Source organism: Rhinopithecus bieti, unplaced genomic scaffold (genome assembly GCF_001698545.2).
Source record: "Rhinopithecus bieti isolate Rb0 unplaced genomic scaffold, ASM169854v2 scaffold_2654, whole genome shotgun sequence".
In the NCBI taxonomy this organism is placed as follows: Eukaryota; Metazoa; Chordata; class Mammalia; order Primates; family Cercopithecidae; genus Rhinopithecus; species Rhinopithecus bieti.
Window position 1 is genome coordinate 3,453,276 of NW_016804048.1, and position 26,199 is coordinate 3,479,474.

Below are 26,199 nucleotides of genomic sequence, written 5' to 3' on the forward strand. Positions count from 1 at the left end.
GCCAAGGCGGGCAGATCACCTGAGGTCAGGAGTTCGAGACCAGCCTGGCCGCATGGTGAAACCCTGTCTCTACTAAAATACAGAAATTAGCCAGGCGTGGTGGCAGGTGCCTGTAATCCCAGCTACTCAGAAGGCTGAGGCAGGAGAATCACTTGAACCCAGGAGGCAGAGGTTGCAGTGAGCTGAGATCATGCCACTGCACTCCAGCCTGGGCAACAGAGCAAGACTCCGTCTCAAAAACAAAACAAAACAAAATAAAACAAAACAAAACTAAACAAAACAAAAGTATACGGGAGGATGTGTATAGCTTATATGCAAATACCATGCCATTTTATATAAGGGACTTGAGCAACCATGGATTTTGGTATTTGTGAGTGGGTTTGTCCTGAAACCAATCCCCCGAGGATACAGAGGAACAACTGTAGTTTGTCATTATACTTCTATTCTTCCTACTTTCCAAGATGCCATCTCTATCTCAGGGCTGGATCTGGGCAAAATTATCAAGTTGGAGGGTTTTCCTTATGTTTTGCTTTTCCTTCAACCTTTCTCTGTTTCCCTCTTCCTACTCCAGACATCCGGTTCTCTATATTACCAAAAACCTGTTTTCATGTGGAATGAAACATGCATCTTATATCCCCTGGCACAGATTCAGTTCCAGGCATCAGGGAGCAGGCAGAAAAGGTAAAATGGTCTCTTGGCAGGGAAAGACTGCTGACACCAGGCAGATAGCTCTCCATTTTGCCCACATTACATATTTATACTGTTTTCCTTCTAAAATACAAGGTTTGCCTCAACTGGCTTACTAAATGTCATCATAATAGGACGGACTATACCTTCTGAATCTTAGAAGCAACGGCAATTTGAATACCATTGCTGCTTTCATCTGCACTATCTCTGCTGCTTCTGCTAAGACAATGTCATAGCTATTATTTAGTAGAGATGTTTAGCAGGAAAGTTTTCCTTGATGCTTTAGTCATATGGATGTAATTACTCGACTATTTTTTTTTTCCCCTTAGCTATATATTTTAAGGCTGGGTGTGATAGAGATGTTAAAATTTGATTTTTGGCAATGGGATATGAGGTAATCTGTTCACCACTCTCTCCCATCCATCATTTTCAAGATTTGGGGAGAGCTCCCTTTTTCCAAGAAACTAGAATTGAATATGGTTCCCCTCAGCTTCATCAATGTCTCTTGTGTGTTGATGAGAAGTTGAAGGCCACAATTTTCCTTAAGCATGTCATGCTGGAGGGATCCACAAGGATAGGGAGTGAAGAACTAAGTTTCAATCTTCACTTTTAATAGGTAATGAGCAGAGAGTTCATAATTTGCAATTAAACAGAAATAACCTAAAAACTGTGCCTCACTAGGCTTGCAAGGAAAGAGTCTTGTTTTTCTAATAAGGTACTACTTCTTTAAAAGGAAAATCAAAACAGTTAAAATTAGTAAAGACAGTTAAAATTACATATTATTAGTACATATATCTGAGAAAGTTAATTTTTTTTTCTCAACCCAATTCAAGGATTCTTTGTTGTTCACATCTTTCAAGTATCTGCTCTTAAAATATTTAGAATCACCAACTTTCTACAAAGAAACTGAATCTGTGATTTTTTTGAAAAGAATAGAGTTTTATTTTTATTTATTATTATTTATTATTCTATTTATTTTTCTTCTTCTAACTTGTATCTCAGAATTTGCAACATGCTAGTACAAAACATTTCAAAATTTAAGTGTGTGGATTTTTTAATAAAACATTGCAGAGCCATCTTACCTGGTCTGGGGAGGGCTTGTGATTTGTCTGATTGGAATGAGAGGATTTGAAGTGGTCATCCTCGTAGTTGTCGGCCATTAGCTTCATTCGATTTTGCGTCTAGGAAGCAATTGTTCATAAGGTTAAATTTAAGTAAAGTTTCTACGACACACTGTAAAGTAATGAGTATTTTAAGAGTTTCACAAGAAAGGATAAAACTAATCCTGTCTGCAATAAAATAAACTAAATATAGGATTTCTGAGGATATTGGAAAGAGTTTAGGTGCTACTATGGGCTGAATGGTGCCCCTGCAAAGTTCCTATGTACAACTCCTAACCCCAATGTTACCGTACCCAGAGACAGGGCCTTCAGGAAGTAATTAAGGTTAAATGAGGTCATAAGGGTGGGGCCTTACTCTGATAGGCTGGGCTTTGTAAGAAGAGGAAGAGACAAAGAGAGGGATTTCTCTATTTCTCTGCCGTATGAGGATGCAGTAACTAGGCAGCCTCCCAGGAGGAGCCTTCACTAGGAACTGCACCAAACACCGCCTTGTTTTGGACTTCCCAGTCACCAAACTGTGAGAAAATAAATTTCTGTTGGATTAAGCTACCCAGTTCATGGCATTTTATTACAGCAGCTTGAACTAAGACTGGCAGTTACATTGATACAGAAATTTTGGGGGAAGAGGAGGCAATATGCCCAAAACAAGCATTTCATGAATTTTTTTTTTTTTTTTTATTAAAAAAAAAGAGTTTCACTATATTGCCCAGGCTTGTCTCAAGCTCCTGGCCTCAAGCTGGCCTCAGCTTTCCGAGCAGCTGGGACTACAGGTACATGCCACCATACCTGACTAATTTTAAAATTTTCTTTTGTAGAGACACGGTCTCACTAAAAAAATCAATTGAACAACTATTACAATTTACTACAGAGTTCAGTGAGGTATTCAGACAGAAGCGCGCTCTCTCTCTCATACACACACACACACACACAAATAGCTTTTCTTTATACCATCAATAAACAATTCAGGTCTTAAAATAGGTAAAAGTTCTGAAATCCTTCTCCTTAGCCCTAAGCCAGAAGACGGTTATAATCCTATAGTCTTTTCTCCGTCTTTATCAAAAGGAAGACTGGATTCGTGACTCTGTGTGGGTGGCTAATTTAGGCCTTGAATCAATGAATGATATATTGAACATTTTAGAAAATTAACTCTGCAGAGTACGCAGCTCAGAAAATGCCAGGGTACATGAGGCATAAAATCAAACAGCAATATGTTACACTAGTAACGTAGAGTAAAATATTGTTAAAACCTGAAGTTTTAAAGCATTAAAAATAAACTTGCTAATATTGTATGATTTAAAAATGCTCACTATAGATAATTTGGGTTTTCTTTGTTATATTTTAGAAAGAGTCTCATTCTCTCACCCAGGCTGTATAGTATAGTGGCATAATCACTGCTCACTACAACCTCAGACTCCTGGGCTCAAGTGATCCTCCCAACTCAGCTTCCTGAGTAGCTGGGACTACAGGTATGCACCACCACACCCAGCTAAGTAGAGACAGGGTCTCACTATGTTGTCTAGGCTGGTCTTGAACTCCTGGCATTATATAAAATTAAAAAAATAAAGTACAAACGAAAAAGAGAAATGAAAGAAAAATCATCTCTAATTCCTCTATCAGTGATTATCACTCTTAATATTTAAGTGTATCCATTTAGTCTCCTCCCTGTGAACATAAAAGTGGCATGCTCTTCTGATTTATTCTATTTCTTCTCTTTTTTTTTTTTTGAGATGGAGTCTCTCTCTGTTGTCCAGTGGCACTATCTCAGCTCACTGCAAGTTCCGCCTCCTGGGTTCACACTATTCTCCTGCCTCAGCCTCCCGAGTAGCTGGGACTACAGGCGCCCGCCACCTCGCCTGGCTAGTTTTTTTTTTGTATTTTTTAGTAGAGACGGGGTTTCACCGTGTTAGCCAGGATGGTCTCGATCTCCTGACCTCGTGATCCGCCCGTCTCGGCCTCCCAAAGTGCTGGGATTACAGGCGTGAGCCACCGCGCCCGGCCTTTCTTCTCTATTTCAGCTACACTGTGATATTTTAAAAATTACTATATCTTATAGCATATTTTCCTACCTGGTAGAATATGTTCACCAATTCTACTGTGTCAAAATTTGATTGGTTATTTTTAACACATTTTCTTTTCTAGATGAATTAAAAATAGTTTGTCTAGTTTCATAAAAAAATTTACAGAGATATGTAATGATGTCTAAGTGAGGGCTTTAAAAAAGCCAAATTGCCTGAGTTCAAATTCTAGTTCTGTCTCTTATCAGTTGACTGTAGGCAAACTATGTAAATGCTGTGAGCCTCAGTTTCCTCACCTTTAAAATGGGGATAACAATAGTTTCTCCTACATAAGACTGCTGCGAGTATTAACCTGTTGAATTAACACAAGGAAAGCACTTAAAAAGGTGCCTGGCATAAAACTGACACCCAGTACATTTTAGCTATCATCATTGTCAAGACCATTTTTTCATGTCATTAAATAGTATTTTAAAATACTGCTTTAAAAAATTACATATATATGTGTATATGTATGTGTGTGTGTATATATATGTATATATATTTATTTTTTGGTTTTAGAAAGTTTATGTAGTTTTTTAGAAACTGTAGAAATGGGGTCTCACTATGTTGCCCAGGCTGGTCTTAAACTCCTGGCCTTAAGTGATCCTCCTGTCTTGGCCTCTCCAAGAGTTGGGATTACAGGCATGAGCCACTGTGACCAGCCTAAAATCTACTTTTAACTGGCTGCACAGCATTCAGCTGAATGGATATCCATTGATTTATATATTTTTTTGAGATGGAGTCTTGCTCTGTCACCTGGACTGGAGTGCAATGGCGTCATCTCAGCTCATTGTAACCTTCGCCTCCTGGGTTCAAGTGATTCTCCCGCCTCAGCCTCCCAAGTATAGCTGGGATTACGGGCGGCTGCCACCATGCCTGGCTAATTTTTGTATTTTTAATAGAGACGGGTTTCACCATGTTGGCCTGGCTGGTCTCGAGCTCCTGACCTCATATAATCTGCCTGCCTCTGCCTCCCAAAGTGCTGGGAATACAGGCGTGAGCAACTGCGCCCAGTCCCCTGAATGGATTTTTAGTGAGTCCCATATTGTTGAAGATTTAGGTTCTTTACATTTTCACCTAATGATGTACGCACATTTTAAAATCAGTTCCTCCCTCTAGTATATAAGGACAGGAAAAAAAAACCTATTAATAAATTATCTGTGAATCAAATTTCTCTTTTCTGGGAAGACCCCCAGTGACCTTTGCTATGGTCTGAATGTTTGTGTTCCCCCCCAATTTATTTTATTTTAATTAATTTGTTATTTTTTTGAGCCGGAGTCTCGTTCTCTTGCCCAGGCAAGATCTCGGCTCACTGCAACTTCTGCCTCCCGGGCTCAAGCAATTCTCTTGCCTTAACCTCCCAAGTAGCTAGGATTAGAGGAACACACCACCACGGTGGCTAATTGTTTTTGTATTTTTAGTAGAGACAGGGTTTGGCTATGTTGGCCTGGCTGGTCTCAAACTCCTGACCTCGAGTGATCAGCCCGCCTCAGCCTCCCAAAGTGCTGGGTTTACAGGCATGAGCCACTGTGCCCGGCTCCCCTCAAATTTAGATGCTGAAACTTAACCTTCAATTCCGTGGTATTATGAAATGGGGCCTTTTGGAGACGATTAGGTCAGAGGGTGGAACCCTCATGAATGAGATTAGTACCCTTATAAAAAAGGCCTGAGGGTATCATGCAATATACCCAGGTAACAAACCTGTATATGTATCCCCAGAATCCAAAATAAAAGTTGAAAATAAAAAGAAGATAATGAGGAACAAGGTTCTACTGCCAAAGTTTGTACTGTGATTTGGGAGACGTAAATACCTAGTTGTATCACTGGTAGGAAACTGAACTCCTAAAGAGGATAGTATGTCACTCAAAAGAGAAAATACGAAAAGAAGTTTTTTCTTCTGTTTTTGCTCTCCCAGCACACTTTGCTTGTGAGACCAACTATAGATGTTTTCATATAGAACTGTTATCTCCTTTATCAAACTGGTGGCAAATAACACACTTTTTTTTTTTTTTTTTTTTTGCAAACAGTAGTTGCTCAAAGGAGAATTACAAATGAATGAATAAATAAATGGATAAGTAAATAAACGTATCCATTATACTTGGAAAAAAAAAAAAAGGCCCAAGGGAGTCTGTTCGCCTTTCTGGAGTGTGAAGATGCGAAGCAGCCTTATCTATGAAACTGAGAGCAAGTCCTCATCAGACACCGAATCTGCTGCTGCCTTCATCTCGCACTTCTGGTCTCCAAAATGGTGAGCGAGAAACTTCTGTTGTTTATAAATTACTCAGTCTAAGTTATTTTGTTATAGCAGTCTGAATGGACTAGGACAATTTTGAAAAGATGTAGGCTAATTTTTCTTATGGTATGTGCTATCTCTTGACAAAGTCTTCTGCAAAGCAGCTCTCAGGAAAAAAGGAAAATAGAAGAAAGCAAAGAGGCACATAGAGAAAGTGAGCAAAACATCTGTATCGTGTCATTCAATTGGCTAAGAGACCTTTCCATGTTGACTTCAGTAGGAATGTGGGTGAAAGTATACTTGGCTAGTTATTTTCTTAGAACATGAGACAATCTTTAATATCTGATATCTCGCATAAGTTTAAAAACTTAAAAAGAAATCCTAATAAAGCACACACAAATCCATTTTCAAGGCAGAATGCATTTAAAGTACTTCTTAGGAATGAGTATGTATGCCTGCCTGAAGAAACTGATCCAAGTGGACAGATAAGACCAAAGATTACTTATTTGATCCACGTCAGAGGATGAAAAAAATAGTTGTAAGAACTTCCTTCTCCATTTCCAAAAGACATGAAGATGACCAGCATTTAGTGTTCCTAGGTCTAGTATGAAGACACTTGGTGTGAAGTCTGTTCCCTGCATAGTTATGATACTGAGCACTAAGTATCTGACAGCTCACAGAGCATCAGATGCTACACAGATCATATAAATGACTGTGCTCTTAAAGGGCTCTCACAGTATGCTCTTCTCAAGATAAGACCAAAAAGCAAAAGGAGTAATTCCTTCATGCTTCACTGACGTGAAAGATATTTTACATCCAAATGTTTTTCCTCTTGAACCATGCCAGGTGCATGTGCAGGCAGAAGAAACCCTTGGTCCCAATGACATAAAGAATCAGATTTCCTGAAGGAAGGAAGGAAAAAAAAAAAAAAAAAAGGAAGAAGGGAAGAAGGAAGAAACTTGCTGAAATAGACTTCTTTAGCTATCAATGCATATCTGTGTATCCAGGTATACATACCCTCCCAGACGAAAAAGGAATCAGTTGTCTATTCTGTTTATCTTTTCTTCTAAGACAAAAATGTCAATGTCCAAACAGAAACCATATTTCACAGAAGAATACATAAGCTAAGAAACAGGATAGGTTATCCAAACTCAGCTATTAAAAGAAAAAGTTTAAATTCTAATCAGATTTACGTTTTAGTACTGATAAAAAAAAATCTGAGAGTTCAGTTGCAGGTTCTGTTAACCAGAATAAAAGCAGACTAATTAATTCTCTAATAATAGAAGTCTGAAGGGACATCAGATTAAGTCACTGTTAAAATTATTACAATATCTGGTCTTTTCTTCATGAACAATCTGTCCCACTATATATTTCACATCTAATTAAGTCATTAAATCCTATCTATCTTGTGTGTTTTCTCCAAGAACCAGCTTTTAGTTTCACTGATGTTCTCTATAGCTTGTTTTCTATTTCATTTAATTTCTGTTTTAATTTTCTTTCTTCTTTTTTCTTGTGTGTGTGCTGGGGGTTACACAGATGTTCTTTCTCTATTTCTTGATGTGGATACTTAGCTCATTAATTTTCTTTCTTTTTTTCTTTCTTTCCTTCTTTCTTTTCTTTGAGATAGTCTCTCTCTCTCTGTCGCCCAGGCTGGAGTGCAGTGGTGCAATCTCGGCTCACTACAACCTCTGGGTTCAAGCAATTCTCCTGCCTCAGCCTCCCGAGTAGCTGAGATTACAAGTGCCTGCCACCATGCCCAGTCAACTTTTGTATTTTTAGTAGAGACGGGATTTCCCTATGTTGGCCAGGCTGGTTGACCTCAAGTGATCCACCCACCTTGGCCTCCCAAAGTGCTGGGATTATGGCGTGAGCCACCGTGCCCCGCCTTTTAATTTTCAATTTTATATATGTGTTAAAACTATAAATTTTTCTCCAAGAACTGCTTTAGCAGTATATCACAAATTTTGATACATAGTGTTTTCTCTGTTCTAAATATTTTGCAATTTCTCTTTTTTACAATATTTGCAATTTCCTTATTTTCTACTTTGCAAAATTTGTAATTTCCAAATTTTTAAATGTATACTTTCCTATTTTGCAATATTGGTCCTTCTGAATTTTCCGTATGATCTTTCTCAAAATTCCTATCAGGTGAACGTACCTTCTCAGTCTGTTTTCCATGTCTCCTAGTCTCTCTTTGATATTTTCAATTTTGTTTTATCCTTCTGCACTGTATTTTGGATAATTTCTGCAGTGTTATCTTCAAGTTCATTAATTCTCCTTTCATATATGTTAACCTGTCACTAAGTTTTTAATTGAATGACTAGATTTATTGATTATCTGGTAAATCTACATGTACTTTTAAAATGTTTTTTTTTTTTTTTTTAACCACCCTCCCTTCAAAATAGTCACTTTCCAAGCCAACATTTATTGAATACTTACTATGTGCCAAGCATTATTCTAAGAGCTTTAGGTAATTTAATCTCCATAACAATATGAAGTTGGTACAATTTTCATGTCGATTTTATAGATGAAAAACTGAGCTACAGAGAGCCTAAATAACTTTGTGACATTCATATGATGAATAAGTCACAGGGCTAGGGCTCTAATACAAACAGTCTAGCTTTAGAGCCTTTCTCATTTTAAAACTAAAAGAATTATATTTTATATTGAGAATTTCCAAACATACACAAGAGGATAGAAAAAAACAAAACCATATATCCATGTCTTCCTTCAGAAACTATTCTATTGCTCTATTTCTTTCCTTTATCCTCCCTTCCCTGTATCTGCTACAGCATTTCCTCTTCTACCACTATGACTACTGCTACTAGTGCCACTTCTATTACTACTTCTTCAATTTTTATTTTGAGAGAATTGTAAATTCACATGGGGTTTTATAAAATAACACAAAAATAGCCAAAACAATATTGATTGAGAAGAATGAAGTTAGGAAGACTCATACTTCCTGATTTCAGAGCCTACAGTAAAGGAGGTTTACCCACAGTGTGTTATTGGAATACAGATGGACAAAGAAATCAAAGAAACAAAATTGAGAGTCCAGAAACAAACCATAATTGTTTGTGGTCAACTGATTTCCAGTAGGAGTACCAAGACAACCTAATGGGAAAGAACACTCCTTTCATCCAATGGTGTGGGGCAAATAGAAACGGACATGCAAAGAAAATGATGTCAAACTCATTATGTCTCAGAATATGTAAAAGAATAAACTCAAAATTGGCCAAACACCTAAATGTAAGACCTAAAACTATAAAACTCTTAGAACAAAACATAAGAGTAAATCTTTGAGGCCTGGGTTAGGCAGTCATTTCTTAGATAAGATACCCAAAGAGCAAAAGTGGCAAAAGAAAAAAAAAAATAAATTGGAACACATTAAAATTTATAAAATTTTATGCTGTAAATGATATCAACAAGAAAGTGAAAAGAGAACGACAGGATGGGAGAACATATTTATAAATCATATATATGATAAAGGACTTGTTGTGTCTATAACTCTTACAACTCAATAAAAATACAAATACCCCAATGGCAAATGAGCAAAGGATTTGAATCTTTTCAATCAACAAAGAGGATTTACAAATAGGCAGTAAGCAGATGAAAAGATGTGCAATATCAATAGGGAAATGCGTATCAAAGCCACAATGATCTATGGAAACAACGGAGAAGCAATAAAATATAAAGCAAAACTAACAAAACCCCACAATCAGATACCACATCACATCCACCGGGGTGGCTATTAAAAGTCAGTAACAAGTGTTGGTGAGAATGTGTAGGGATGGTCATATATTGCTGGTGGGATTGTAGAGTGGTACAGTCTCTTTGCAAAACATTTTGGTAGTTCCTTAAAACGGCAAACAAACAATTACCATATGACTTAGCAGTTCCAATCCGAGGTATACACTCAAGATAACTGAAAACATGTTTCCATGCAAAAAAGTACCCACAAATGTTCACAGCATCATCATTTATTATAGTCAAAAAAGAGAAACAACCCAAATATCCAATAACTTATGAATGGGTACATAAAATCTGGTATATCCATATAATGAGCTATTAGCCATAAAAAGGAATGAAATACTGACATGCTACAGATACGAATGAACCTTGAAAACATTATGCTAAGTTAAAGAAGTCATGCAAAAGGCAACACAGTATATTATTTCACTTATATGAAATCTCCAGAACAGGCAAATCTGTAGAGATAGAAAGTAGACCAGCGGTTGCCAGGCCTGGGGGAAAGGGACAATGGCTAAACTGAACAATGTGAGCAGCAAAATCAGTAATGCTTTCAATTTGTCAAAATGTATTTAATATATAAAAAGCGATGACACTGAAATAATACTAAAAAATAGGATATTGTAGTGATGGTCACACATTTCTGTAACTTACTAAACAATATGGAATGGCATACTTGAAATGGGTAAATTGCATGGGATGAGACTCATATCTCAATAAAGGTATATAAAATAAGCCAAGGTGCAGCCATGTGAGTAAATAATGCTTTTGCTCTTAAAAAGTAGTAAGAGAGGCCAGGCATGGTGGTTCACACCTGTAATCCCAGCACTTTGGAATGCTGAGGTGGGAGGACTACTTGAACCTACAAATTTGAGACCAGCCTGGGCAACATAACCAGACCCTCTTTCTACAAAAAATAAAAAAAAATAAAAAAAAGTGCTGGGCATGATGTCACATGCCTGTGTGTAGTCCCAGCTACTTTGGAGGCTGAGGTGGGACGACTTCTTGAGCCCAGAAGGTCAAGGCTGCCGTGGGTCATGATCACACCATTGTTCCCCAGCCTGGTTGACAGAGTGAGACCTTCTAGGGAACTCATTAAATAAACAAATGAGTCAAGGAATAGATGTGTGCGAGGACACAGCGTCCCTGCCCTCGGGAGGATACAGCAACAAGGTACCATCTTAAAAGCCAAAAGCAGCCCTTGCCAACAATCAAACCTGCTGGTGCCTTGATCTTAGACTTCCCAGTTCCAGAACTGTGACAAAAATAAATTTATGTTCTTTATAAATTACTGACCTACCGATTTTGTGTATAGCAGCATACCATACACAGACTGAGTGGGAAACCGCAGTCCGGGTGCTGGGGTGTTTACTGCTGCTGGGGTGTTTATTATTTATCATTTCTTCTAGTCTGGTTCAGTCAGAGATTAGAAATAAATATTTTTTTAAAAGGGAGAAAACTGTTAGTTAATAGTTATGTTTTACATTCAGATTTAAGATTACAAATCTCAATCTTGAAGACTGAGTTTACTAAAGTACTTTGATTTTACACTTTATATTTTTTCTCTTATGCTGAAAAATTTTGGTTCCCAACAATAACATAATTACTTGTTATTTGTTTTATCTAACAATATAGTGCTTTTAAAATACCAAAACCAATACAATCACTACCAATATGCCTTCAGGATGAACTCTACAATTTATTTGGGCTAGGTGTGGTGGCTCATGTCTACAATCCCAGCACTTTGGGAGGCTGAGGAGGGAGGATGACTTGAGCCCAGGAGTTTGAGACCAGCCTGGGCAACATGGTGAAACTCCATCTCTACAAAAAATACAAAAACTAGCCAGACACGGTGGCATGTGCCTGCAGTCCCAGCGACTTGGGAGGCTGAGGTGGGAGGATCAATTGAGCCTGGGAGGTTGAGGCTGCAGCGAGTGGTGACTGTGCCACTGCACTCCAGCCTGGGAGGCAGAGCGAGACCATTAAAAAAAAAAAAAATTTGCATTTTTGTTCTTTTACTTGGAGTTTACCCTACTAAGATGTACAGAGAAAAATCTGTATTACAAAGTTAGCTGAAATCATTATCTGCTCAAAGTGAATGTCAACAATTTAATATATAATTAGATTCATTTGTTTGTTTTAAATTTCAAGGACTGCTTTTTTTCCTTTTTTCTGATCTAATTTTATTTTGATTATGTAATACATTCATTTGATTCTAGAGTCCAAACTATATATAACTAGGTAAAATCACAGAAGGCTTGCTTCCACCCCGTCTCCTCTATCCTGTTCCCTCCTTTTTAATAGATAACCTTTTGGGGACATTTTGATTTATCCTTCAATTGTTTCTTCTTGCAATTATTAGCAATCATATGCTCATATAATTGCATGTTACCCCTTTTCTTACGTAAAAAGGAATATGTTAAATACATTATTCTGCATCTTGCTTTTTCATTTAACAGTATGTTCTGGGAATCACTCCGTATCAATAGAGATCTTCCTCATCCCTTTCTACAGCTGCACAGTATTACACTCTGTTGGATATACTATAATTGACAACAAATATCCCACTGTGGCACAACTGGGTTATTTTGAATCTGTTGCTATTACAAATACCATAGCAATGAATTATCTTGTGTATATGTTATTTTGCTTTTTTGAAGATGTGTCTGTGGGACCAATTCCTAGGAGTAAAGCGCTTCTGGGTGAAAAAGTCAATGCACAGATAAGTATTTTACTACCCACTGCCAGACTGCCTCTATAAGAGGTCTACATTTTGCATTCCCAACAGTAGAGTTTCAGAGTTCCCAATTGGCACAGCCCGCTTAACTGAGTGTGTTGTTAAATTCTCGATTTTGGCCAAATAGCACCTCAGTTTGCCATTATCTTACTATGAATGAGCTGAGCATCTTTTCATGTGTTTAAGGACCATGTACATGTCTTTGTGATCTTCAGGTAGGAACTTCCCAGACAAGTAGTGACATAAATTTTTAGTCTAAACCTGGGGAAGGTACAGGCTTTATAACTTTGATTTCTTAGAGCCGACTCTGGGCTCCTTCCCAGAGTCAGGGCAGAGAAAAGCTTCTTTGTCGTCTATCACGGGTAGAAGTCTGACTGAATGTCTTGCTTTTCTGTGCAGCAAGCCTCTAATTGACCCATCTTCAGCAGAGGTTCAGTTCCAACTCCCCACTTCTTGTGAGCCCAATGCCTCACTTCATTCTCTGTATAGGCATTTTGTAAACCCAAGTTCTAATCATAACTAGGTCTGCCAGCCCCTGGGCAGCTGCTGCACAGGCTCACATACCTCATCTTTATCTTTCAGCCCCCTCTTTGATTCTGACATCATTCTCTCACATGAGCTCAACCACACATCGCAAATTTTTAGAGGTGGTAAAAGCTTATCCAGCTTCTTGAGGTTTGGAACAAAAGGCTTTCGGTGCTATCTGAAACAGATTATAATCATCTGTTTACATAACTTTTCTTCCAATAGATTTGAGTTTATGAGGGCTGTGACAGAGTCTCATTCATCTTTCTATCAACTCAGTACCTAGTAAAATTGCCAGCATAGATAAAATCCTTAATACATATGTTTGTTGAATTCAAGAATCAATTTTCCATGATTGGTACAAAACAATGATAGGTTTGTAGCTCCCACCTTTCCTACCATTAAGGACTATATATATATTTTTGGCAATGAGCTTAATATTTTGAATGCTTTTTCTATAAAACTTCCTTTATTAAATAATTCATTTTCCTCTTTGTATTAATCAAAATAGATATATAGTTACCAATCAGAATTTAAAACCCAGTGTTACCACAATGAGTTATCTCAGTCAAAAGGAAAGAAAATCGACATTTTAACTAGTAGTTTTTTCTCAGATAAAAAGACAATTTCTGTTCCTTATACTAGTTTCAAAAAAGAACTCCAGAATCCACGGACTCCAGTTTATAAGTATTTATAAAGTTTTTTCCTTCATTTCCTTCCACACAAATAGGATTTAAGGTATTGAAAGAGGAAAGATTTTTGATTATGGAGATTCACTGTACTTACGTTTGTAGGACTTAGTGCATTGTTTGATCTTATTTTTTTTGAAAGACTCCATGAAGTTTTTCTTCTTATCTCAGGGTATTCTTGAGCACATCACCATTTATGAAATGAAGCTCACAAGACATCTGTTCTTTCAACATATTCTGTATTTCCCATGAAAACTACTTTTTTTTTTCCCTCTCTTGGTAGAAAGCAAAGGAAAAAACTTTTTTTTTTTTTTTTGGTCAATCTGCTCATTCTTAAGAAACTGTTCTCTTCCATCTCATCATGACCATTTTCGTAATCCTTAGAAATGCCTGTATGGGATTCCTGGCTTCTATAACACAGACACATTACCTACCTGGGCAGACGTATAAACATAGCTTACAGTTTTCCCTAAGCTGAAGATACTCCTTCTTAGCTGCCAGAATCAGTATGTTCATCTTAATGGTTAATTCCAATTACCATGTATATTTAGCACTTTCCCCTATGCTGTGCAGATTTTAACTGTGAACTCTGGAGAAGAGCAGCCTATATTTTCTCTCTTCACACATGTATTAACGCAAGGATAAAAACATATTCAACATTCTAAAACTGAAAAAAAAAATCACAAAATTTCTATTCCACTCCTAATTTTTGAAAGATTTCCTGTTTTCTGGCAAGGCCATGGCATATAATTATGGCACATTCTGGGGAAAAAGTAACAGTCAGATCTAAAAAGCCATTCCTAAAAGTAGGTCATGAACTTAAGTTCCAGGAGTGAAATATCTTGTGGGCCAATTTGCCTATAATGGCCCACTGCAGTATCTAACATGAAACTGTTCAAAAACAAAGAGTGGTTGAGCCTTTGCTCCTGATCACTGCCACACTTTGTGCTACAGATCTCACATCCTGGGAATAAACCTAACGCAATCCAATTCTAGTTTTAATGTCATAGAATCATTTCTCCCAGCTGTATCTGTTCTCAAAGAACAGAATGTTTAAAGGGAATTATTAACTGGATACAGTGAGACTCAACACCATATCTAAAGAAAAGAAGAAAATGTAGGCAAGTATTTTCTGTTATTCTAAAAATCAGTCAACAATGGCCAGGATCTAAGAACATTTACCACAGTTTGTCTGTAATTTAGGTTATCTGAGTGGCTGAGTGTATTAGTCCACTCTCACACTGCTGTAAAGAACTACCTGAGACTGGGTAATTTAGGAAGAAAATAGGTTCAATTGACTCAGTCCCTCAGGCTTCACAGGAAACATGACCGGAAGGCCTCAGGAAACTTCAATCATGATGGAAGGCGAAGGGGAAGCAAGCACCTTTTCTACATGGTGGCAGGAGAGAGTGAGAGCACAGGTGACAGGGGAAGTGTCACACACTTTTAAACCATCAGATCTCATGAGAACTCACTCACTACCACGAGGAACAACATGGAGGAATGCCGCCCCCATGATCCAATCACCTCTCACCAGGCCCCTTCCTCAACACTGTGAATAACAATCAACACGAGATTTGGTTGGGGACACAAAGCCAAACCATATCACTGAGTATACAGTTGTATTTTACAGATACAGAGGCCATGAAAACAAGAAGTAATACTTAAATTTCTTCACAGCTAACAGAAAGATCATTTTTGTGTGTGATTTTAAATGGTGTTAAAATGCAAGCTAAAAAAATATTTTCTCAAGGATGGTGGCACAAGCTGCACCCCAACCCAACTATTTTATTACTGCAAAGTAGAAAAGTTTAGTATTTCTTCTTCAAATAAAAGTATAGGGCAGGAATGGTGGCTTACACCTGTAACACTAGCACTTTGGGAGGTTGAGGTGTGAGGATCTCTTGAGGCCAAGAGTGCAAGACCAGCCTGGGCAATGTAGCAAGACTCTGCCTCTATAAAAAAGCATTTTTTAAAATTAGCTGAGCATGGTGGCGGGCACCTGTTGTGCCAGCTACTTCGGAGGCTGAGGTGAGAGGACAGCTTGAGGCCAGGTGTTTGAGGCTGTCAAAAGCTATGATTATGCCACTGCACACCAGCCTACGTGACAGTGGGAGACCCTATTTCTAAAAAAAAAAAAAAAAAAGTCTTTTTTAAGTATGATCATTTCCTTACTAAATACACAGAAATTAAATTGCTTAATGCTTTTTATAATCACACAAATACAGCATATTTTATCCTGCTTGAAGAACAGCTAAGCAGAGAAAGTGATCTTCAAGAATCCAAGCACTTTACACACACACACACACACGTGCTCTCTCTAAAGGAAAAAAAACACTTGAGATCAGAAGAATAAAAGTTATTTTTATATTTAAATTGAGACAGGGTCTCCTCTGTCACCCAGGCTGAAGTGCAGTAGCACAATCACAGCGCACTGCAGCCTTGACCTCCTGGGCTCAAGTGATCTTCCCATCTCAGCTTCCTAAGGGCTGGGACTACAGATATGCCCCACCATGCCCAGCTAAGTTTAAAATTTGTTGTTGTGTAGGGACGAGGTTTCCCCATGTTGCGCAGGCTGGTCACGAACTCCTGGGCTCAAGTGATCCTCTTGCCTTTTGGTTTCCCAAAGTGTTGGGGCTACAGGTGTAAGCCACCATGCCCAAAGTTCTTAAAGCTAGAAGTTCTGAGGGGATTTTACCTCTTCTTTTTACAGAATCATGGTCCATATATGGTAAGAAAAGAATATAATTGACTCAAAACATAAACCAACTATACACCTGTGTGTACATACACTGAAGTATCTTTCTTTAAATAAACCCAGAGGATATAAAAGCATTTTTAGATTCTTACTGAACCATTCAGATAGAAAGCAAATGAAACGAAAGCAAATGATAAAAGGCCATACTCTCCAATACCACTTTTTCCTCCTATTCTCTGACTAAAGGATTTATCTGTATATATGTATTTGTACAAACATATGTGGTTACATTGTTAAAATTTTCCCACAACTACTATTGCATTCTTTATTTTTTTCTCTATTCTCCAAAGTTTCTTTTTTGTACAACTGAGATAAATGGCCTTCAGTCTTTTGTGTAGAAGAAAAAAACAGAAAACCACCATTTATTAAAATCAGGTTTTTCTAAAAAAAAGTTGTTATAGAAAAGTATCTGAAATGATCTATCTCTTCATATTTGTTGAAATATTTCCACTTTAGAAAAGTGTTTTAAATGATCTATCTCTTCACAGTTACTGAAATATTTCCACTTACAATTTTATAAATGCAAGTATTTGAAAAACTTTGATTTCTAGAAATACACAAGTATCAGGTACAGATTGATTCTGATAAGCAATGAATATCCATTAAGGACCACTTAAAATGAATTAGAAGCTGAATAAAGCAATGATACTAGACATCAAAACTCAACTGCTGCCAGAGGTATGGTTTTCTAAGACATGGAAATATGTAACTGGGGCTAAGGGATGAGGTAGTAATGAAAATTGTAACTTAAAAAAATTGGTGATCTGCATGTAAGCATTAAAATTCAACCTACTGATTACCTATATACCTAAGCCCAGAACATACATTTTGTTTTCCTAAAGAGAAAAGGTAGTTTGCTTAAGTCTTCCTTCAAAAATAAATCCCCATGCTTGACATCTGATTACTCATGAGATCTGATCAAATTCCTCATCTCCCGCTATCAATATGTCATCTCTCTGGCTTGTCTTCAGCAACTCCTCTTGAGTAGGTCTGGCAAGAACCCCCAGCCATGATGTGTCTTCTTAGTAATTTTCCATCACTGACCCCCACCCTGCTCCTTGGCTACATATCTCCATTGGTCCTTATGTATTCTGAGTTGAGCCCGATCTCTGTCCTCTAACACAAATCCTCATCTCAGTGGTCCCCTGAATAGCGTCTGCCTTACTGTCTTTAAGAAGTATCAGGAATATTTTTTTCTCTAGCACACTAAGTATAAAAGTACAACAAAAACTATACACACAGAGAGAAACATTAAAAAGGCAGAGAGAAGGCAGACCAGTCAGGAGTGCTGTGACCTGCAGCTCCCTGGATCTTCTTTTTGCCTTATATATCCAGATGTGGAGCTGAAGAAGCCTACAACCTGGAAATATCAACAGGCAAAGACAAAAAAAGCCTCAACAGAAGCCCACTCTCTCTAGCCAAAGAAGCCTCTAAAGGAAAGGGACAGCCTAGCAAGAGAGAAACCTGTGGGACAATCATCACTCTACTCCAAAGACCACAGAAAAAACTGTGCTCCACTGGGACTCATGTCAGTAAAGACCAAACAGCAGGCCCCATGCTAACTAGGTTGTGGGGAGGTATTCAGCCTCTCCTTGCTCCACCGGAAGGTGTCAGGGAAAGCCGAGGGAGGCAGGGCTTTAATTTCCATCTGTCAGCAATGAAGTCTCCCCTCCACAGTGTCACTGGAGACTAGGTGAGGATTCTAGAATTCCATCCCCATGGAGCAGTAACAGCCGTGTCTCCTAGTGGAGAGTCAGGACCTTCACTACTGCACAGCAGTAACTAGGGCCCACTTCCTTCACCCACACGGTGTTACTGGAGGCCTTCCTACCCCAACCAGGCAGGGACACATCAGTGAAGCCTAGTGGGGACACGAATACCCATCTCCAGCTAGGAGTAACAAGGAGGCTCTACCCCTTGACTGTCAGCAGGGTCCAAGTGGGGAACCCGGACTTCTACCTCCACTGGGCAACACTGAGGCAGCACCCCACTCTTCCCCTACTGGAGTGGTGTCAAAGAAAACCAGCTAAAACAGAAGTCTAAGTAAGACCCAGAGTCATATAGCATAACATCCAAAATGTCCAGGTTTCAACTGAGAATCACTCAACATCCCAGGAACCAGGAAGACCTCCAACTGAATGAATAAAAGACAATTATGATTAAAGGCACAGCAGGGAACTAAAACATTCATCTTGCCAACAGGGTTAGGTAATTGGGCAGCAGCTGATTAGCTACCATCGTTGGACTACTGCTGGGCACCAGAAGTCAGAAACAGCTCCTTAGAAGACATGCCAACATAGTTGCTCCCTCCCTCATCAAACTTGTCATTAAGGCTTCATTAATTTCCTCTCCATTCCTGGAGTGGGATGGTTGAATCAGAGTGGGACTGTGTGTGTCTGGAAGTGACCTCAACTCAATCAACTAGGAAACGTCCAGGGCAGGGCAACCTATTCCAGTCCCAGTTCTTGCAGTAATATGACCATAGTGAATCCACATCTGGGTCCATTTAATGCTCCAAAACTCATGGTTGGACCACAGTTTTATTTTGGTGGTGACGAAACTACCCCCGCCTCCGGGAGATGGACTGACAATACCTCTGGGGATCCTAAGCATGTTCTGGTAAGTACTTTTGACTTTCCTTCCAGTTTTTAGGTTCAGAAACATTCATTCCTTGTCCCATGTTTCACCTTCCCATTTAGATTAAAAATAAATGTTAATTTTATTAACTCAGTAATATATCAATTTAGCAATTTTACTTTTATCAATTTGAAAATTAAACTATTATTTTAAAATGTATTGATTTATTAATCAATATTAATGGACAGTTGGTATTTACTGCATCCTTGATTTTTTAAGAAATTTAATGTATGTCACTGTGGGTTACACTGTCCTAGAAACAGAGACATAGTGGCTAGTGATCAGTTCTAATTATATCAAAAGACAGGTTTATCACTAAACAGGCTGACTTATCCCTGTTTAGATGTCTGTTATAAGCTAATCACTAACCATAACATACCAGCGTTTACTACTATAATTGGAAGGAAATAATCTATCAAAGAAAACAATATTTTAAATAAAATGTCTACTGGTATTTTTAAGTATAATTTACCACCCAACTATACAAAGGTCATTTCCAGACACACACAGTCCCGCTCTGATTCAACCATCCCACTCCAGGAGTGGAGAGGAAATTAATGAAGCCTTAATGACAAGTTTAATTAGTTCATGAAATAAGTGTGTCACTTAAAATGGACAGATAAACCGACTCAAGAGTTTTTTGTTGTTGTTTCTTTAAAGGCACTACATATTTTTGCTTAGAGACTGAATGCAAAACAGATTTTTTAATGGAAGGTGCTTTTAACGAAAACAAGACAAAATACCCTGGAATCAATAGCATTTGGACAGAATTCTTTTCTTGAGGGAATGCTTTTCAAGACTACTTTTATGTTAACTCTTTGGAGTATGCATGTAGCATTATCCTCATTTCCAGGAACAGAGCTTTATTAATTTATATATCAAAACAGCAAAATGGCTATGCGGTACATAAGATCACAATCACTTGTGATATATTGTGCCATAAAGGCTTAAAGCATTTTCAACACACGTAAGACGTGAAAAAAAAGGTCTTAAAAACCCTAGAACTGCATAAAAACTTCTGGCAATGCCTATCCAGTAGAGCCAGTTCTGAAATCCATTACCAACAGGCTTACAGAGGGCATATGCTAATTGAGCTATAATCTATAAGGATGACAATAATGGCCTCTATTAATATTTTAGTATGTGTCAGAAAACAGTAAAAAGTATAACTTGCCTATATTCTCTCTTAAGTAAGCTATTCCATTTTCATGGGTTTAACTAGTACTTCTGTTCTGATGACTCCAAAATTAACATCTCTAGCCAATGGCCTTCTTGACATATCTATTTGGGTATAAATCACCTCAAATTCAACTCTACTAAAAAGGAACGTGTTATATTCTCTTCCATAAATGGTCTTTCTTCTTTATTTCTCATTTTAATTAGGGAGACCACTTCCACTTACTCGGCCAAACCAGACATCTGACTGCTCAGTGGTCTGGGGGTAGTGACCTTGGGGCCCAAGCATAGAAGAAACAGCATGGGAACTACCAATTATTTGTTCCTTTGCCACAGTCACCAAGAAGGCCTCATACTGAAAGAGCTAAACTAGAAAATTTTAAGTAGAGTTGGATTACTGAATTGCTGTATGGAGGGCAACTTCCTCATAGAGTCAGCAAGATCTGCAGTGGACTTTGCATAACCAAGAAATAAGCGTTTACTTTGTTAAGGCACTAAAATTAGGTGGTATTTGATACACAGACTGGCCTAGTGAATACATTACTCCATCTCAACTACCCTGTATTCTTGTCCACATCATTTCATATCTGCATAACTGGAATAGATTCCTAAACAGTCTCCCTGTTTTTAATCTTAGCATCTTCTTACTTCAGGCTCCCCTTAACTTCTTCCATTAGCTGCCAGAGTGACTGATTTATCTATAAAACTCTGAAAACATCAGTGAGACTAAAAGCTTCTCCACGGCTTGGCATCACCTACAGGAGCAAGTCCAGACTCCTCTCACCATTGTCAACACAGGGATCTCCATGACCTGTCCCCTCCCAGCTCTGGAGTCTCACGTCACTGCCCAGTAGTGCAGACTTGGTAATAAGAAGCCTTCTATGGCTCCCTGATCTCAGGATGCTTCAAGCTTCAGCACCCCTGGCCACAATGATCCCTCTGCCTAAGAGGCTCCTTTTCTAGCTCATTCATGAGTCTAACTCTTATTAGTTTTTTAGTATTCTCCTTTCTCCAAAAATATTGTTTGACCTCTTCTGCCCCAGGCTGTCTTAAGAATGTCTTCTTTGCATATATCAACAAATGCTAGTCATTAAGCAGAGATAATGTATTTATCTTTCTCCTTCAAATAAAGCGGAACCCTAATACACTCAGAGGCAACAAGCTTGTCATACTCATACATGAAGGACTTGAGAAGGTGTGTTACCTACTCCATGCGTTAGTTTCCTGGAGCTGCCATAAGAAATGATCACAAACAACATAAACACAACATAAATTTACTCTCTCACCGTTCTAGCGGCCCCAAGTACAAAAGTATGGTGTTGGCAGGGCCACATTCCCTGTGGAGACGCTAAGGGAGAATTTTTCCTTGCCACTTTTGGCTTCGGTGACGGTGGACATTTCTTGGTTCATAGCCACCCAGTCTAATCTCTGCTTCTGCCTTTACATCACCTTATCTTCTGTATCTGTCTTCTGTCTCTCACAAGGACTTGTCATTAGGGTTAGGGCCCCACCTGGATAATTAAGAATGATCTCTTCTTGAAATCCTTAATTTAATCCCATCTGCAAAGACCCTTTACCCAAATACAGTTACATTTACAGGTTATAGGAATTTGGATGTGGACATATGTTTTTTGGGGGCAATATGTTTGGGAAGAGCATATGTTTTGGGGGGCATTCAATCTACTACAGCCTGCCTTCTAGTCCCACCAAATTAATATCTGTCCCATACACAAAATATGTTCACCTCATTCCAGTATCCCCAAAAATCTTAACCCAGTACCGCATCAACTGTAAATCCAAAAGTCCATCTAAATAGCATCACTCAAAAGTCCCATATCTCCTCATCTAATTAATCTGAATTGGGTATGAGGGAGACAAAGTATGATCCATCTTCTCCATCTGTCAACATATGAAACAGAAAACAAGTTATCAGGTTCCAAAATACAATGGTGGGACCAGTATATAATAGACATTCTCATTCCAAAAGGGAAAAACTGGAAGAAAAAAAGGGGTCATCAGTCCCAAGCAAGTCTGAAATCCAGCACAGAAAATTCCATTAGGTTTCAAGGTCTGAGAACAATCCTCTGGCTCAAGGCTATGCCCTCTGCCTGTGGTGGCTCCGCTGGCTTCTGCCTCTGGATCCCTGGTTGCTCTGTTGACATAAAATCTTTAGGTTTTGACTTTTTAAGACACAACTAATCAATATGGTCAGAATTCAGTAGAGTAGTTACTCTTGGAGGAATAGGCAGGGGATGGTACCTGAAAAGGGAGTGTAAGAACTAGTTGCTGGGGTGTTGGCAATAATCTGCTTCCTGGATGTAGATGCTGGTTACATAAGTGTGTAAAATTTCACTGACATGTATACTTAGACATGTGTACTTTTTAATGTATGTAATTATTATTATTATTATTATTTGAGACAAAGTCTTGCTCTGTTGCCCAGGCTGGAGTGCAATGGTGCGATCTTGGCTCACTGCAATCTCTGCCTCCTGGGTCCATGCCATCCTCCCGCCTCAGCCTCTGGAGTAGCTGGGATTACAGGTGTGCACCATCACGGCCCGCTACTTTTTGTATTTTTAGTAGAGACAGGGTTTCACCATGTTGGCCAGGCTGGTCTCGAGCTCTTGACCTCAAGTGATCCGCCCGTCTCAGCCTCCCAAAGTGCTGGGATTACAGGTATAAGCCACCGTGCCTGGCTGTATGCATTTCATTAAAAATTTTTTTGTGACTGGGCACAGTGGCTCAGGCCTGTAATCCCAACATTTTGGGAGGCCGAGGTGGGCAGATCACAAGGCCAGGAGTTCGAGATCAGCCTGGCCAACATGGTGAAACCTTGTCTGTACTAAAAATACAAAAATTAGCCGGGTGTGGTGGCAGGCACCTGTAGTCCCAGCTACTAGGGAGGCTGAGGCAGGAGAATCGCTTGAACCTGGGAGGTGGAGGTTGCAGTGAGCCAAGATCAAGCCACTGCACTCTAGCCTGGGCGAAAGAGCAAGACTCTGTCTCAAAAAAACAAACAAACAAAAAAAGGCTGTATTGCAAGAAGCTTTAAGCAATGGAGGAAATGATCTTGATATCTGACAAGGAGAGTAATTTCTGTCAATCACGGCTCATGCTTTTTCTTTGCTATAGTTATATCATTATGGTAATAAAAAGAAGGATATTTAAGTTATGGTTCATCTTACCAGACAACATAAAAGTGAGAGACCCACTTAGTCTCATCTCAGATTGTTAAAATATGTATTAAGAGAAACAGTTATTTTGGTGCACAGCCGTAAGAACAGCCACAAGTCAGCTGCTGGTAATTTCATCTACCATTCAGGAGGACAATGCGGGCTTAGGGAACACTGCTGTGACTACTGTCTTGATGTCTAAATACAAAGAGAGCTCTAGATAGCGATTAGCTGAACTAGAACCAGCCTTAGAAACAGGATTCCTTCAGTTCTTCCTGGCTATTGTTTCTCAGTAATAAGACAGACAGGAAGGTAACTGTGAGGAAACTTGTTAGGGAAGAAAACCTGATTTATAAGAATCTTCCATGTAACAGAAGTTGAAATGAAGAACTGGTAAACACTGTGGACTAGGGTGGACTAGGGGAACGTGGTGCACCTGTCTCCCTTCACTGGCTTCGGGCCATGACTGGGAACCAACCAGGCTTCTCTAAGTGTTTTAGCATCTGGGTCTGGGGAGACAGTTTGGTAATTGTTTCAGGTGTGCAATTTGGGTGTGCTCGTAAAGTGCCTATGTAGATTTAAACATAGTAATATCCACTCAATCTCTTTGTATATTTCTACTGAATCAGCTAGTTAAAAGTTAGGTAGGCCCAGACTGTACATGTTCCAAATTATTTTCTGAGAACCCATAATTTTAGATTTAACCATTAGTAGGTTGCAATTTTATGCAAGACCAGGAAAAACATCATATCCAATTCAAAATGCTCCATTCAGGAACAAGGCTGGCAATACCATAAACTTTCAGCATTCTCTACCCTGAAAACCAACTACTACAAATACTGTTTTAGTATTAAAGCTCAACAATCTATTTCTTTAAATTCTTATATTTCATAAAACTTTTGAAATATAGGGGGAAAAATATTGAACTTCAGGTATGATAGACGTTCCTCCTTCAACAGTCACTATTTTCTATGAACTTTTCAACAGCTTTCCAATCACTCATCTCTATGAGCTCTTAAGAACGCAAATTAATTGATTCTTAAAATTAAAAAAAATGCTGGTGGCTGAAAGCTATCTTAATAAATGCCGTGCAATACTTTGAAACCAGATTTGCATACATCTTGTCTATGTATATATGACAGTCAATAGTATTTTAATAACAAAATTATTTCCAAAGGTAATTTAGAGTTATTAGCACATGGATTTTTGAACTTAGCTACTTAAAAATCAGCTTGTCATTTTACCCTCTCCTCTGCTGTACAGCTGTTCATTAATCCAGTTAACTATTTATAAGGTAATTGCTAAAATTAGAAGACATCTTTTTAATACAAGATTTGGAAAACAGTTTGGCCTGTCAGGATTCTGAATTAATTTTTTAAAATTGGGGGCAGTCCTTTACAGTAATGTATATATTTCACTGTAATTTATAATAAGGGTAGATTAAAGTCCTATTTATTACAACTGAGTACGATGGGGTTATTAATAATATGGCTGAAGGCTACTGAAATCTCTTACCTAAAGCACATACTGTAATGATGGTAACACATTTTGGTGCAGTGATTAGGAATGTCAGCTCTGGAGTGATATGATTTGTTCTGAATCCTGGTTCAGTCACTTACGAGCTACGTGACTTAGGGCAAGTTACTTAACCTCTTTCCCTCTCTGTAAAATGAGGATAACTCTACTTCTTAGGGCTGTAGTGATGACTAAATGAATTAATTCACAGAAAGAACTCAAAATAGGGCTCAGCTGCCTAGATGTTAAATATTATCTTCTTGAGATGACTAATGGCATGAATACTGTTTTCTAGAAAGTCATGTGATAGTATATTGGGTCATATAAATTACAGCTTCTGAAAATGGCACTCAGTGACAGCTAATATTCTGGTTTAACACCACTCCTATTATCCTTGAATGCAAATATCATTTAATTCCACATTCGTTTTTTGTTGTGTGTGTCACAGAGTCCTGTTCTGTCTCCCAGGCTGGAATGCAGTGGTGCCATCTTGCCTCACTGCAGCCTCTGCCTCCCAGGTTCAAGTGATTCTCCTGCCTCAGCCTCCCAAGTAGCTGGGATTACAGGCGCCCACCACACCCGTCTAATTTACATCTGCTTTTAATGAGTGTCTACATCAGTTCAAAAGAGATCAAAAGAGGCAGCAGGAACAGATTTTTGGCATATATTGGTCTGACTGATTCCCACCAAGAGAAGTTTAATGGAGGAGGGAGTGACCCTCAAACTAATCTTTCTAGTTTTACATATGCTTAATGAGATCCTCAGGCCAACGTCAAGGAGCACAGGAAAGGCAGCTATAAATCATACCACCTGATGGACACAGAAGAAACGGAGAGGAGGGCACCAGCATACAGGCAGGAAACCTAGGTTGATTTATCTGCATTGAGATCATTCAAGAGGGATCAGGAAACTCAGAAGATTTATAAATTAATTCCCTGTGGCATCATAAAAGGGAGCAGTTTGACGATAGGAAAGGCAAGTTAGATTTGACGCTAGAAATGAAGGGAAGAGTCTTATCAAATTGTTGTGAGGGATTTTCCTACATCTGGAATTTATGACAAAAAATGCAACAGATGATGAAAGGAGACTGGGCTGAATCCAGGTTTCCCCACATTCCCAGCCTCGGGACTTTTACTTATCAATA

At 38.6% G+C, this 26,199-nt stretch overlaps 1 protein-coding gene and 1 long non-coding RNA gene across 3 annotated transcripts in view; one reads left to right on the forward strand and one right to left on the reverse strand.

The window, feature by feature from the left end:
• The window catches only part of LOC108522856 (ELKS/Rab6-interacting/CAST family member 1-like), a 291,981-nt gene that overhangs the window by 102,672 nt on the left and 163,110 nt on the right, over positions 1–26,199 (reverse strand). For both annotated transcript variants that reach the window (XM_017863316.1, XM_017863305.1), the window contains one exon: positions 1,770–1,868. In XM_017863316.1, coding sequence (XP_017718805.1) covers positions 1,770–1,868 — 99 coding nt within the window. The remainder of the gene's footprint in view (positions 1–1,769; positions 1,869–26,199) is intronic.
• Positions 18,277–26,199, forward strand: part of LOC108522874 (uncharacterized) — a 10,828-nt gene continuing 2,905 nt past the window's right edge. Inside the window, exon 1 of the long non-coding RNA XR_001883630.1 lies at positions 18,277–19,173. This is a non-coding gene — a long non-coding RNA (uncharacterized LOC108522874). The remainder of the gene's footprint in view (positions 19,174–26,199) is intronic.